General features: G+C 45.5%; 1 protein-coding gene and 1 long non-coding RNA gene across 28 annotated transcripts in view; one reads left to right on the top strand and one right to left on the bottom strand.

Annotated features, from left to right (window-relative positions):
• LOC120386915 overlaps nt 1-14,228 on the top strand; it is a 34,406-nt gene extending 20,178 nt beyond the window's left edge. Inside the window, exons 2-3 of the long non-coding RNA XR_005589979.1 lie at nt 4,663-4,826; nt 13,558-14,228. This is a non-coding gene — a long non-coding RNA (uncharacterized LOC120386915). The remainder of the gene's footprint in view (nt 1-4,662; nt 4,827-13,557) is intronic.
• LOC120386909 (collagen alpha-1(XXVII) chain B-like) overlaps nt 1-15,370 on the bottom strand; it is a 278,660-nt gene that overhangs the window by 24,292 nt on the left and 238,998 nt on the right. For all 27 annotated transcript variants that reach the window (XM_039506933.1, XM_039506934.1, XM_039506924.1 and 24 more), the window contains 4 exons: nt 10,383-10,436; nt 10,170-10,277; nt 6,573-6,626; nt 6,188-6,241 (listed from right to left, as the gene is read on the bottom strand). In XM_039506933.1, coding sequence (XP_039362867.1) covers nt 6,188-6,241; nt 6,573-6,626; nt 10,170-10,277; nt 10,383-10,436 — 270 coding nt within the window. The remainder of the gene's footprint in view (nt 1-6,187; nt 6,242-6,572; nt 6,627-10,169; nt 10,278-10,382; nt 10,437-15,370) is intronic.

Genomic DNA, 15,370 nt, shown 5'->3' with positions numbered 1-15,370 from the left:
TTGACAATGCTCTGCTTCAGACAGTTCCAACTGCGCAGCTGTTGCCAACAGCTCATTTTCTGAGGGCGGGTGTAGGGAAACATTTATCAAGTGTGACTGTGGCACAGGTGAAGGAGGATGTGCCAAGCGTTATCACAGGCTTTCAGTTCAAGGATAAAGAGGGCTTGCACCAAGATTAACTTTTGCAGATTGGCAGAGTTAGATTCCTAAAAGTTTTGTGACACTGCATTTGGTGGTATTCAGATCAGTGTTCACATCGCACACCCCATCAGGACCCAGCCCAAGCCGGGGAAGCTAATGAGCCAACCAGAGGATCAAATTCGGTGATGAATCCTGGTCACGTGCCACTTGAAGGACGTTGCGCATATGCTAAGAAAATGCTGACTAAGCAATACATATCCCCTCCATTATATTCTTAGAGATAATGGCATTCTTCCCTTTCTCTGGGTACTGCCGTTCCAAAATTCACTATCTTACACCAAGGATTTGGAGTGTACTGGTGGGGTTAGGTTTACATTTACATTTTTAAGGGATAACATGTTTGGGGATTCAGTAGGATTCTTGAGGAATGGAATATAGAGAGAAGCTGTGCAAGGACTGCTCATGGATATAGAGTTGGGCAATAAATGGAGAGACTTGAGTGGCTGATTAAAAATAAATAAAATATGTCTAATAAGTCCTTTCCACACTGGCCCCAGAGACTCCACTGTGAAAGGACGTCTTACATGAAGTCAACAGCTAAATACCTTACAACTGATCTACTTTCTAGCCACTGTTGGAGTACTAGGGACCCTCAGGAAATATGGATATAAAGCCACAGCTCCTCAGTCTCAGATAAGAATCTGAATGTACATATCAGGATACAGAAGGCTTGACATTGGATACTTCTCTCCAAAGAGGTTGTGGGTGCCTTTCCATTTCAGATCCTAATCTGACATGATCAAGGTTCAGTTCAGCGAAAGTTCTAAACTTGGGACTTCTTCATAGAGTGTCAAGATCTCTGTAGCTGGTCCCTAGAACAGTGACGATGCTCTAGATCCCATACATACTAGACACCTCCCTCCAGGTCTTCAACAGCTCCTGGATGCTACAGGGTTCTTAAGCTTGATTGATAAATTCCAGTACCGCAGGGCTGATCTTCTCTAGGACTTCTTGACATTTGGATTACTCTCAGAGAGAGGGAGATTAAAGGTCTTTGCTAATTCTTTGGAAAGTTGCAGTTAAAAAAAAGGTTACAGCAAAGGGCAGCAAAGTAAACAAGTTGGGATAGAAATGGAAAATGCATGGAGGAAAAGGGAAGGCTTGTTGTTGTTGGCTCCCCTCCCAAAGTGAGATACACCAGTTTGTAATTTTTAAAAGGATCTCATCTGGACAGTCCTAAGCGGCTGCCAAATGCAGGCGTCTGCTCTGAGCAAGGCCTCTTTGAGGAGCTGTGAGTGTACTAAAATCCAGCAGAACAATTAGCTGGAATGGCGCTGTGGAACTCAATTCCGAAATAATGGCTATCTTCAGGCTAATTACTGCTTTGGAAAAGGGCAGACTTTCTCCACCATTAAATACCCTTCTTCTTCTGCTCTGCTAATTTCCTACGGAGTTAAAAAAGTCACTGAGCAATCACAGCCCCATTTCTTTCCTCTGCAGCTTTCCCTTCACTCTTTCATCTCCAAGGTTTGAATTCTTCCTCTTTTGGTGTTAAGGTTAAACGTGGACTTGGGGAAGGATCCTGACATATGTATTCATGTGTTGTGATCCAGGCAGTTCTTATAAGATAAGGAGTGATGGGCGAGGCTAGGACTTAGATGAGAGGCCCTCATGAGACACCTATGTGCTTCAGGAAGTGGTGCTGGTGATTCAGCAAGTAATGTTACTTTTCCCTTATCACTATGAAACCAATGCCCCAGGATGGGATTAAGGCATCATTGTGCTGATGGAGGTGCCATCTTTCAGGTAAGATGTAAAACATAGGTCTTGACCGCTTGGGGTCATTAAAAGTTCCCAGGGTACTTAACAGCAGAGATATTGTAATGCTCTGATTCAGAGCCCAAAGCAGGAAGGGACCGCTGTGATCATCCGATTCTAGTCTGACCTCCTGTATAACACAGCCCATAGGACTGCCCTGAATTAATTCCTGTTTGAACAAGAGCAGAGATTCCCAAAGTGTGGTACATAGATCCCTGGGGCACATGAGCCTGTCAGAAGTGTCATTCTGTCCTAGGGTGGTCTGGCTCCCCCACGGGGCAGCAGGGCCCACCTAACTACTGCATCACAACATAGCCCATTCAGAGAAACTGGCATCAAAGAGAGCAGCTGACCAACTCAGGAACAAGAGCCAGGGGCCAATCAGGCAGCCACCTCCCTAATGTGACATCCTGGCCAAATTCCAATTTGGGTAATTCCATTCCCCCACATTCCCCAGCTGACTATGGGATTCACTTTCACTTCCTGCATTTAACCCAGAGGTGGCTGCATTTCACTGGAGGATGAAATGACCCCTGTATATAAATTAATTTTGAAAAGTGCCCGGTAAATGCTATGTAAGTATATTGCCTCTCGTACGGTGCCTTCCAATAGCATCCGTTCAGTTTAAGAACAGCAACATTTTAGCATACATTTTCTCTCCTTCTTAAAGCCTCTGCTGTTTATTCTTGTAGTCTTTCTGCAGTTGCTCCTTTTGTGTACCCCTGCTATTCCTGACCCCCTGGAAATTGATTACTGGTACTGCAACCTGTGCCATCTAATTAACATGTGGTAGCCCAGTCCACTTGGGATGGCAGGAGCATCTTTGTCAGTGCTTAGCCTCCAAAGCAGTTCCCAATCCCGGCAGTAGAAGCATTGCCTGATAATTGTGAGGGTTTAAAGCACAGCTAGCAGTTGTCTGGTGTCTGACAGTTTGCCAAGCATAGTGATTGCAGGTTGGCAAGTCTCTTGAGGCTGGGTGGGCCAATTGCCAAGGATGATTCTGGCAAATTGGCAGCTATAGAGCAGAAGGGATTGCCAAGCATATCTATTCAGGTTAAGGATTTTGGGGAACATTAAATACTGAGGTGGGCACCTTGCATAAGCTTAAAATTTGCAGTATGTAGGGATAAACCAGCAATAATGACTATACATTACAAAGTCGAATATCTGCACACATCTCATTCTCCTCTGTATTTCACTGCTCAGAGACACTGGCTCTTTTTACTTTTGGTGCGTGTTACTCACTGTTTTGCATCGGACACTGAAGCCTCCTGTATATAATCTGTCTGGAACCCTGGGCCAGTCTCTCAAAGGACAATGTATAACAAACTGTAAGAACCAGGGGCGGCTCTACAAATCACGCTGCCCCAAGCAGCGCGGAGCGCTGCGCCGCCCTTTCCCGGTCCCGCGGCGGGTCCCCTCTTCCCGCGGCTCCGGTTGAGCTCCTGCCGGCATGCCTGCGGCAGGTCCACCGGAGCCCGGGCCCCGCGGACCTGCCGCAGTCATGCCTGCGGGAGCTCAACCGGAGCCGCGGGAAGACGGGACCCGCCGCAGTCATGCCTGCGGCAGGTCCGCTCGTTCCGGGCTCCGGTGGACCTGCCGCAGGCATGACGGCGGGAGCTCAACCGGAGCCAAATGCCGCCCCCCCGGGAAACGGCCACCCCAAGCGCCTGCTTGGTGCGCTGGGGTCTAGAGCCGCCCCTGGTAAGAACAGTAGGACAATGGAACAGACTGCCTAGGGAGGTCGTGAACCTTCTTTATTGGAGGTTTTCAAAAGGAGGCTGGATAGCCATCAGTCTTGGGTGGTTTAGACACAACAAATCCTGCATCTTGGCTTGTACTTGGTGGAAAGTTCTAGCCCTGCTACTTTGAGTTAGATGATGGCAGAAGACCTCTTGGAGAATGGATGCCACTTAATGGAGGACACAGAAGCTAGGGGCCATTCAGCTTGGTACAAGTGGAGAACACTATGGGAAGGTTTGGGAAGCTAAAAGGTAGGACAAAAAGAGGATGAGGTGGCAATAAAAACAAAGATGCAGAAGCTACTCAGCAAGCTGGTGGTGGAGATAAGGAAGTACCAGAGAAATGGTCAGATGCCCCAGTGCCAGAGATGCAGCTCAAGGTTGGAAGGGAGCAGAGAGAGAAGTGCAGGAATTCTCAGTGGCACCAATAATAATCATGCCTGGGGTGGCATCTCTGGGTTGTGAGTGTATCTAAATTCAACAACTGGATGCTCTCCTAATCCCTTAGATTTTCCTCACTACTTCTGCAGTGGAGTCAGTCACAGTGTAAAAGGAGAGCAACTCACATGTCTCAGAGACTCATGTCAATGTAAATCTCTAGACACACAAAGGTAGAATGGCCTAGCTATGGGTGCCTTTCCACTTGGGATCCTGACTTAGTATGATGGGTTCAAAGTCCTGGCAAAGATGTACCCATGAGATCTCTTTTTAGAATCTCAAGAGTCCCTCTAAGGAAGGAAACTCTTGCCTGCAGATGCATGTCTGCGACCATGATCATGTGCAATAACACAAGTGCTGATGGATGCCAATAATTCATACCATGCACTGAGTGCTTCCTGCGATAGGAGCACTTAGTACAGTGGGGTAGAAACCAGGATCAATAAAAATTCAAGCAACTTTTCTCATGGTAGGTTCCCATTTGCAACCACTTCCAGTTACTACTCTTTTACTTCCTGCACAGGGGAGAAGAAAGCTGCTGCAGCAGCTACTGACAGACATGTGATTGGCTCCGGCAACAATGCAAGTACAGCCAAAGACAGCTGGGAACATCTTCAGAGCACTGAGCAGCAAGCTGTGCCGAGAGGAAGCCACTAAAATATGAGTCACTTCTCCAGCCTGAACTGGGTACGTTCAAGCTGACTCAGCAAAAGCCTTGAAAGATTGCAGCAGTGGAACAAGGGCTTTGACTCATTCCAGCTGCAGTCAGGGCTCTTGTCAAGGGGTGTAGGTGGACAAACAAGTCACGGGCGTGAGAGGCTACGAGTAAAATGGGATGGGGGAAGGGAAGGGAAACCATTTGTGCTTCACTTACAAAATGTAATAGGCTGGAACACCCCAAAACAGCAGGAAGATCTTCCAAGAGCAGACAGTTTTAGGGGCATGTTTGACTTGATAACAAAACCTACTGATCTAATTTATTTCACCTTGGGGATTCAGTAGAATTTCTGTGGAACTAAGAAACGCCCCCAATATTCATGTCTATAGGCCCTTTCAGAGATACAAGAGAGCATGGGTGCCTGGAAACGGTGTCCTGGTGGATTGTGTGCCCTGATCCTGACTTGCACTGATAATGCACTGGCTTGTGTGTTTGGGTACATCTACACAGCAAAAAAAAAAAAAAGAATTCTCCCCCCTCCCCCAACTCTGTGGCAGAGAGCCTCAGAGCCACGCCCGGTCAACTGACTTGGGCTCGCACTGCGGGGCTCTGAGACTCTCTGCCATGTTTTGTTTTGTTTTTTGCGGTATAGACGTATCCTAACTGGCACCACTGCTGGATGGGATGCCAGACTTGTCCAAGTGTTTATCAGTTTCTAATGCTCATCCACTAACACAGGGGTTCTCAAACGTCATTGCACCGCGACCCTCTTCTGACAACAAAATTTACTACCCAACACCAGGAGTGAGGACTGAAGCTTGAGCCTGGCTGTCTAGCTGTGGGGAGGGGGCAGGAGGGAGGGGAAAAAGTTGAAGACCAAGAGCTCCAGCCCCAGGAAGGGAGCCTGTAACCTGAGACCTGCCACCCAGGTCTGAAGCCCTCGGGCTTTGGCCTCGAGCCCCTGCAAGTCTAAGCCAGCCCTAATGACCCCATTAAAACGAGGCTGAGACCCACTTTGGGATCCCTACCCACAGTTTGAGAACTGCTGCATCTAGCACACGAGTGGGAGAATGAGAGAGGATACAATGTAACTAGTACTGCTATTATTGACAATGGTTAAATCAAGAGTCTTTTTCAGCTCAAGCAGTAGAAGCCTGTGTTTTTGGCACAGGATGTCACAGTTTCTGTTTCCCAGGCCACACATCTGCATATCTATGGTGCTTGTTCACATGATCTTTGTGTTGGATTACAAGTGCTAGTGTTTATTTGAATGGGTCTATGGGAGCTGTGCCCTGGTGCTTCAGTTGGAATGGGTTCTGCTATCTGAGTAGGGGCAGTACTGGCATATGCAGAACAGGAGATCGCTAAACTGCATGAAATCTGCCCTTACCTTTTCACCTTTTGGCCCTGGTGGTCCGATTGGCCCTGGCGGTCCTGCATGCCCCTGTGGGAGAATAGAAAATATATGACAGGATTGTAAAAACGGAGTCACTTCTGTGATAGGATCCTGTATTGCTGACTACAGAGACACCTGAATTGCACGTGCAGGCTTCAGAGAAATATAGACACATCAGCAGTGACATCATCCATGCCTGGAAGATGGAGGAAAACCAGATCTGAAGAATTCTCCACAGCTCAGACTGAGAATAATAAAGAACTAAGCTGTCTATCATCCCAACCAAATGGAAATATAAATATAGTTAATTTTGCATCCTGGGCTAATTAGTCTGTTAGATTTGGAAATGGGTGAATGAGCATCAAAAAAGCAGCCTTACCTCATAACCCATTAAGCCAGGTTCCCCTTGAGCACCCATCCTTCCTGGAGCACCCTATGGAAGCAATCACACAGAAAAATGCCATTAGAACAGCCTGCTGTCATTGTCTTCAGAAACCACACGCTGCAAAGTGGACTTTCAAGACAGGCAAACCTTAGGCTTGGGAGATTAAATTGAAAGGCTCCCATCTATTCTTTGGGCAAACCAGGCAGCAGCATCCTGAAGTATTCTCTGCACTCACCTATCAAATCGATAGGAGGGTAGCTCCTCCAGCCCAAGTCTCTGCCAAGAGTTTATCAATGAGGTCCCCAGCTCATTTACAGAAATACTGACATCCCAGTAATCAGTTCCTTTCCAGTTGGCAACTGGCTCATATTTTTGGATTCCTATAAACTCCTAAAAATGCAGAGTCATGGTCTTTCCTCTTAGGCCAACGTATCCTGGAAATTAAACTCTTGCCTGAATCAGGTGCTCTCCAAATCATTTGGGCATATAGAGGAAAATCTCAAGACAACGCAATGTGGATAATGCCTTGCTAATTGCTAGATATATACACAGGTACTGGAACTAGGGGTGCTGCCACACCCGCTGTCTTGAAGTGGACTCCATTATACACAGGGTTTACAGTCTGGTTCAAAGGCTCTCAGCACCCCCACTATACAAATTGTTCCAGCACCCTTGGATATATACATAATAAAACTAGCAAAGGGTGATGTGTGAACATTGTGCTGATGTTCTGCTCTTCACCTGCCCCCTCTGGACTCTCTTGCTAACTTCTAATCCAGGGTCTTTTTTGCTGAATATTCCTTCAGTGAAGTTTTTTAGTGAGACAGTTCTGATGAAGGCCTGAACCCTTAAACATACAAAGACCTCTTTTGTTTTTTGTGGTTCTCAGGCCTGGCAACAAAGATGACATTGAGGAGTCCTCTTTTGAGCAGCAATTGACTAGGGAGTTGCAAGAGCTGATGTTTTAGGAATCTGAACAAAAGGTTAAAGAGAGTTTCCAAATCCTGATCTTCAGATTAAAGCTGGATGCAAGCCTTTCGCTACTAAGCTGCAGATACTGGCAAACTCCTATTACCTTTCTAGCCAGTGGTGAGTGGAGTGGATTTTAATTGCTGAAGCTCAGGAACATTTCTCCTTCTGGTGCTTTATATTTTATACCCTAATAATTTCAATGCTTCATTTACTCAATGGGTAGAATACAGAATTCTCGGTCACAGGAGGAGTTGCAAGGAGTAGTCACTCCAGATACTAGAAACCATTGCACAAATCATATGGTCATTAAACATTTCCCCTTTACTGCTGGAAGTTCAAGTGCTGGTATGCACTGATATGGGCTGGGAAAGCAGATAATCAATCTAGAGAGTGCAAAGGATGGCTTCCTGAATTTGAGTATTTTTCTGGTGATCTATCAGAATGGGAGTGTGCTTTGTTTTTGAGGGAAAAAAGACTTTTTCTTGTTTGAAGTCATTTGGGATCTTCCAGTATCCTGCTTCAGAGACCTGGTGTTGGGTTTCCCCACAAAAGGTCTGAGTAATTCCTCCTGGAGTCCATCAATGTGAGTCCTATACAAGTCCAAGGAGCTGCTTGAGTGTGCCACGAGGAGAGTTCTGCCCACAGGATCCACTCACACGACCTGTTCTGGACCTCACCTTGCTGGTCAGAAACTGAAAAGTCTCATTAGACTTCCAAATCTTCCACTTTTTCATCATATTTTTAACCCTTTCCTCAAGGACAGATTGAAAAGATACACTCAGTCCAATAGACTGCTGCTCAGACATTAATCTGCTTCCCTGAGAAATAATCCATGGAGACTCTGCCAAAACAGTCTGCAGGGAGGATCTATTGGAAAGACCATAACTTTTAATGGAGGCCTTAAAAACCACAGCAGAATCTCTGTTGCTCAGTCACTCAGTGCTACCGTTCTGAAACATGTCAGCAATTCCTGGTTCCTTCCTGTCTTTTCAGTATGTCTACAGATTAAATCAGAGGAGGCAAGTGATACTTAAGCAATTACTATAAGAACTGGCAGGACTACAGCCTGGAACCATAGGGGTTCTGGGCCACTGACACCTCCACAGGAGGCTTAGGGGTGTTCCTGCAGGAGGACCCTGTGAGGCTGGGTCCAGGAGGCTGTACCACCCAGCAGGACCTGAGTGGCTGCTCCTCAGAGCCCACAGATTAGCTGGCACTGGTACTTAAGACAGGAAGCCATGACAGGGAGTTGTCCAAACCACCATACAGATTGTCCGCCTGTCCTGCTTTAGACCCTGTGCGTGAGAGATCCCAGGCTCCAGCTTCTGACTGTGCCTACCTCCTGATGCAGGACTCTTGGTTTACCCTCCAGCCTACTTTAGGCTCTGATCTCCTAGTAATGGACAATGCTCCCTACTGACGCCTGACTCCTGGTTTGCCCTGGGGCCTCTCTCGGACTCTGACCCTCTGGTACCTGACTCAGCCTGACTCCTGCTCTGACCACTAGGTCTGACCGCCCATGACTCAGTTACCCTGCTGGTTGGATATATATGAAGAAATATTTGTTGCCTGTTGCGACTGTTTGGCTCCCTTGGTCTGACAATCTTAAGGCAACTGAATTTTCTTCTCCTTCTACCATACTGCTGCTGTTCTCTCTCCCAGCCTCACCCCAGCACCACACCCAAAACCTTTATCATGTTCTATCTGTGCTAATTGCAAGTATTCCAGATAGTGGATCGAGAGTGGGTGTATGGCTGGGGCAGAAGTCCAAGTCAGTTCCATGTAATAAAACAGTTTGACTTGGAAGCGGCTCACCATGAGTATGCAGTCTCAAAGGGAATGCTCTGAGCAAATATAGCTTCTCAACTCATTCCCTTTTCCAGAAATATATTCCCAATAGTTAGACTTGAGAGGAGAAAGTCAATATAAAACTGCAATGCATCCTTAACTGGCTGCATCTGCTATTGACACAATGAAAACTTGAGAGATTCCTTCTCATGTGGCAAAGTAGAAAATTATTTAAATCATTGATCAGCTAAAACTAGAACTGGTTGGAAAAATATTTCCATGGGAAATGTTGAAAAAAAATTCTTGTGAAAATTTTTGAGTTTTTTGATGTAAAACCAAAACCATTTTTTCCAGATTTTATAATGGAAAATGTTGTAGTTTTTTCTTTTACCCCCACCTTCCTCTTTTTCTCTCTCCTTTTTGTCCCTAATATAATTTGCCACTGGAAAGGGAGGAGGAGAAAAAATGGGAGGAAAAGGCAACCCCCTCAACGCCCTCCCCCAATCTTATCCAAATATTTTTTTCTAGTTTTTCACAGAAAAATCTGATTTTTGTTTTAGCATAAACAAGCCAATAAAAACTTTCCTTGTAAAAAATTTCATTTAGGGGGAAAAAAACCCAAAACCTATTTTCTGTTTTCAAAGGAAAGTTTTGCTAGAAAATTTTCGATCAGCTCTAATTTAAACCATCAAAAAGAAGTCAAATAATGTAAATTTGAATCCCTCTCTCTGCCTCACCTCCTCCCTGTGCTTCTGTTGTGTCTCCCAAGGCCCAGAGCTGCCCCCGCCCCCTCCATGCACACCCTACCGCATGTCACATGTCTATTCTCACCATAGGTCCCAGGGTACCTCTGGATCCTTTCAGGCCTTGAGTCCCTTTTGTCCCCATCTTCCCCGGGGGGCCCGTCTCGCCCAGCTGCCCCTGGTAGCCCTTGCTGCCCTGTGGAAGAGGCATTTACAGATTATTGACAGAAAATGAAATCAAACATTAAAGAAGCAAAGAGATGAGAATGAAAAGGAGGAAACACTGGCAATGGGCTCTTACCTTCTGGCCGGTTTTGCCCTTTTCTCCCTGTTTGCCTGGTTTCCCTTCTGGCCCCTAGGAGAGTGGAGAAACCCAAAGAACCATGAGAGACTCAAGTAAAAGTTCTGCCCAGCAACCATCATGCGTGCCCCGGAGCCCATCTCTGGCGATGGTGCCAGGTAACAGTCCTTTTACCCCTCCAGTCCTAGTCCCATGGGAGCAGAGACGCAGGAAGGATGTTTAAGCAATAATCCAATGGACCATGAGGTGTGACAAAATAAGCTCCCTTCATCAGCACTATGGCAGAGCAGGAGCAAGGTTAAGATTGTTCCTGAGGCTCCTTTGACATGAAACTGAGGCTTACCTACCACTTCGAGAGGGAGGGATTTCTGTGACAAGGCGGCTGCCTAGCTCTGGGCGGGGGAAGTATAAGAAGAGGCAGAGTTTTTAACCATCAGGTCACAGGTCAGATACAGACTAGGTCTCTGAAGACTGACAACCATCATCTGATGACTGTTTGTCAGCATATGTGAAGTATTGGCACACAGTGGAGTTCTGTGCGCAAAGATGCCCATGGCACCAAATATGGCATCCTAATGGGCCTCTTTGAAGAGACAGCAAGGATTGACTAAACATGGAAGCTGTACAGTCCTCTTGCTCTTGGTAGCGTCCCCTGTCAGTTCATTGGTGGATAAAGTTGCCCTGCTGTACTTTGTTCTATGTATAGAGAGAACATTTACCAGGCCTGGTCTCCACTTCAAATTTATACCAGCATAACTGTGTTGATCAGGAGTGGGAACCCCCTCTCCTCTGACAAAACCTCCAATGTAGATGCAGTTATGCTGATATAACCACACTTCTGTTGGCATAGCTAATGTCGTTCAAGGAGGTGTGGTGTTCTTACATCAGCAAAACTCCTTCTTCTGTTGGTGTATGCTGCATCCACCCTAAGGGTCTATGCTGAGATAGCTATGGGTAGGTGGAGCTCAGATGTCCATGGGATCTGCTAAACTCCTCGGGCTGGACTCTTTCTTAATTGGGAAAGGGAAAAAAGTGGCAGTATCACCCAAGCCCCTTCACTGGTGGTGCCAAAATGAGCCAGATGTCACCCACAGGAGACTGTGCTGATCTTCATACATTATTCTCTCTTTCTTTCTTCCATGAGCCGTGAAACTGTCCACAAGGCTGACATGTAAAAGTATTATCATTGGGTATCTGAGCTGGCCCCTGCTGAAATGAAAGGGGCAGTTCACACCTCTCAGTTATTGTTTTTGGTTCTGCAGATGTCTCTTGGTTGTTTTTACACTTAGTTCACTTTTTAGAGGCTCTCTCCTTAACCATAAGAGCCAGGAATTTTCATTTTAAAGCAAAAAGTAAGTTTAGACTCTGGAGTGCAAGGTGACAGCATGAAAGAGCAAGTGGTGAGCCCTACTACCACGTATAGGCTTAATCACAGCCCTGCCTGAAGGAACCCCGTGGAGCTCAGCAAAACCAGAGCTCTCAGTTATCTGAAGGTTTCCAATATGCTTCCTTTGGGGGGAAACAATCAGGGTTTGTCTGTCTGTCCATGTGAGAAAACAGAGGGTAAAATCCTTGTTCTGCTGAACTCAAAGGTGCCAGAATCCCACCCAGAGTCTCCAGCATGGTAGATTTTTGCCAGTTCCTGTGCTTTTAGCTACTGATCTCTAGAGCAAACACTACAGTGATGGGCACCATAGAGAAGCCCATAAATAAAAATAATTCACTCCAAGGTCTTTTTACTGGATCCAAATCTGCTGAATCTGATGGCTAAGGCACTACACACTTGGTGAGTTTTATTTTTTGAGAAAGTTTGTAAGCTTTTTGAAGGGTACTTTTGGTCATCATCTTGTTGAAAAAACAAATCCCCTTTCCAATTGTTCTTCCTCAAGTGGGATTATTTCTAAATAGAAATATCCCTTTCATACACTGCACCTTTTATCAGATCAGTAAAAAAAAATTGCAGCATGCCAGCGCCTCTAGGAGATGATGGTATTTGTGACAAGACATTGTGAAAGGAGCATTTTGAAATTAAAGCCATTCAGTGTTAGGTGCACAAAAATATTTGCTTTAGAAAAGCAGAAATTACAATCTGTTGGTTTGCTCATTTGAAAATGTCATTACAAACTTGAGAAAGAGCCCATTTTCTTTCCCCTAAAGGTCTGGGATATTTTTCAAAGGGTGGGGGGCGGGGCAGGGGCTAGTTTTCCAGCAAATGGGGGTGTTTTCAGCTGCTGAAGGCTTTGGCAATGAAGAGTCATGTTTCTTGCATGGAATGCAAATAGAGCAAAATTTGAAAGGGGTGCAAAAAAAAATTATGTGAAATATCTACACCACCAGGATGGTGGCACTCACACAATTCTATAGACGAGGGTTGGAATTCACCCAGCAGAGGTCCACAAACCACTTATGTCCCACTGCAGCTTCTAGTCTGAGGGCTTAAGTGGCACACCGGTTTTGTGCCGGCCCCCTGCACAGGGCTGACTTTCACCCTAGCACAATAACTCCACCTTGCTTAACAGGCGGAAGCAGGTATTCTTGTCTAGGGCTCCTCCTTCCTGCCTTTATACCAAAGTCCTTCATCTCATCAGAAACATTTTGTTCTTTTCCAAAATGCCTTGAGCTATTCAATCCCACTGCCTTGTACTTCAGAGCCCAAGGGTTTCTTACACTCTTAAAAAAGTCCTCTCCCCTCATCACTCTTCACAGTGACTGAGCTCTCACTAGCTACATTAAAGTTAGTTTTCTAAACATGGATGTAATTTCCCAAGATGTATACAAGTCCAGTCATTTCTTCATCTGGTCTCACTCCATCACTTTTCTCAGTAGGTTTCCCCACCTCTTTGTTTCAAGAGCATATGAGTTGTTTTATTGCATAGTTTCCATGCTCCATATGGATACTTGAAGCAGTTGCTTATCTTATGTATCGGGAAACTTTTGTTGATAACTAACGCCCACCCAGTTCCATGAATCCCTACACTGTACAAAGACAGAACACCACACTGCGTGCACCAGCTGTTCCTACAATTTTCAGCCCGACTCAGCTCTTCTTGCGCCTATGGGCAACTTTCATTGTTACCCCCATTTAAGTATATAACATGGCTTAATGTATGAATTAACACATTGAGTGGCTGAAGGAAAAATTGGGATTCACTTAATTTAACTTTTTAATTTTCAGGCTGTATCTGGAAATGTGTGGGAATGACTGAAGTCCATTCAGGTACAAGAATCCTTAGACAAGGAGAGAGAACACAGCCTATGCAACAGCTCTTTTTAGTCCACTATCTGTCAGTTTTTGGGGGCAGAGGAAAAGCCACTCCCATTGTATAATTCACAATGGAGATCGACATTACAGCCCTAAAACCCAGCAGACTAAAATGTTAAAAGAAGGAGCGAAGATCTGCTACCAAGAATGGGAGACTCTAAAACTGATTAAAGGCCAAATAGACCTGGACAGCGAAGTTCCAGTCTGGATCCTAACTTCCCAAAGGTGTGCTGGAGTTCAGATATTGGGGTTAGATTTGCCTCCACTTCTAGAATAATCATAGGTGGGTCAGCTTCTCAGGTGATGTTAATCAGCATGACTCTACTGAAGTTGATGAAGATATGACCCAATTGACCCAATTTGAAATGGCAGCTGGATGTACTCAGCACTTCCGGAAAAGTTAGGAAATATGCATCTGGCGATGTAACACAGCGATGGAAGAAAGCACTGTAAGGATATTATCTCTGGTCCTGAAAAGCAGTCTTATAAGGGTGATGTACCCTAGTAAAGCCCATGGACACAATTTTGATCCAATACTGCTCTTTAACCTGCTCAGGAATATGACTGAGTATCAATGTAATTCCAGTGCCTTTGGGGCTTCATTGAATGGAAGCCATTAAATCACTCCCTCTGATTAGAAATGCGTCAGTTAAAGAGAAGGCATGTGATTGCTGTATTCAAAATGTGTATTGGTGGAGATGGAAAGAGTGAGGGGAGAAGGGGGGAGTATGGGCCAGTGGAACTGGGGATGGATTCAGAGGAAGTAACGGGTAGGAAAGAAACCAAAGGTGCAATAAGGGTAGCATAATATGACCCATCCAATGTTGTGAGAGGGCTTGGCCGGCCAGTTTTCATAAAGGAAAATGATAAAACACCCCATCATTTCCTACTGCTCCGCAAGGTCTCCATATGAGAAGCTTCACTTAATAAACTGATCAAGAGAAGCCTTCCCCCCATATAGGACAGTCCACAAGTATTCAGGAAATTAGGAGATTATTGGGGCTGGGCACTTGAAGACATAAATGTTTCAGATTTACAAGAAACACATTTTGTAACCTCTCTGTCTAGCAGTGGTTTGGAGAAGGAGCAGCTCATGGCTGGATATAGGGAAAGAAAACAAGAAGCAACTGTTCTTTAAGGTTCAGAGGGCTGAATTTGTGACTATTGAGAAGCAGCAAGAGACTCGTTGCCCATGGTGAAGAGCACTGGTAGAGCCAGATAGATGAGATTAAATGAAAAATACGATCGGGGAATCTTATAAAAAGAGCTAAAGCTCAAACTCGGAGGCTGTGGCTAAAAGCTGCCATTCTGGCATCCTCTTGAGTTGACTTCCACAGCTTGACATACTGAGTCCAGGTCACAGAGAACATAATGCAGGAGATGGTCTTCTATACTGAGAGTGCTGTCATGTAACTCCTGAATTTATTGTGGAAGCATCTACATGGTCAACAGCGTGGGTCGTAAAAAGAAAACGTGGCCTGTTGGTCAGTGCTAGAGACTTGTAGCAGAACTCCTGGGTTCTAGTCTGAGTTCTGTCACTGACTGGCTGCGTGGCTTGGGCAAGTCACTTCTCTTCTCTGTACTTCTGTTTCCCCAGCTGTAAAATGGGGATAGTGATGCTTGGCTACTTCACAGGGTGGTGGCTAGTGAGACATGATTAATATTTGTCAACAGCTGGATGGAAAGAGCTGGAGAAGTGCAAAGCATCACTAAGTGCTCAACTGTG

This window comes from Mauremys reevesii, linkage group 19 (assembly GCF_016161935.1).
Source record: "Mauremys reevesii isolate NIE-2019 linkage group 19, ASM1616193v1, whole genome shotgun sequence".
In the NCBI taxonomy this organism is placed as follows: Eukaryota; Metazoa; Chordata; order Testudines; family Geoemydidae; genus Mauremys; species Mauremys reevesii.
The sequence above is the reverse complement of the archived record's forward strand: the minus strand, read 5'-3'. Positions and strand labels throughout refer to the sequence as shown.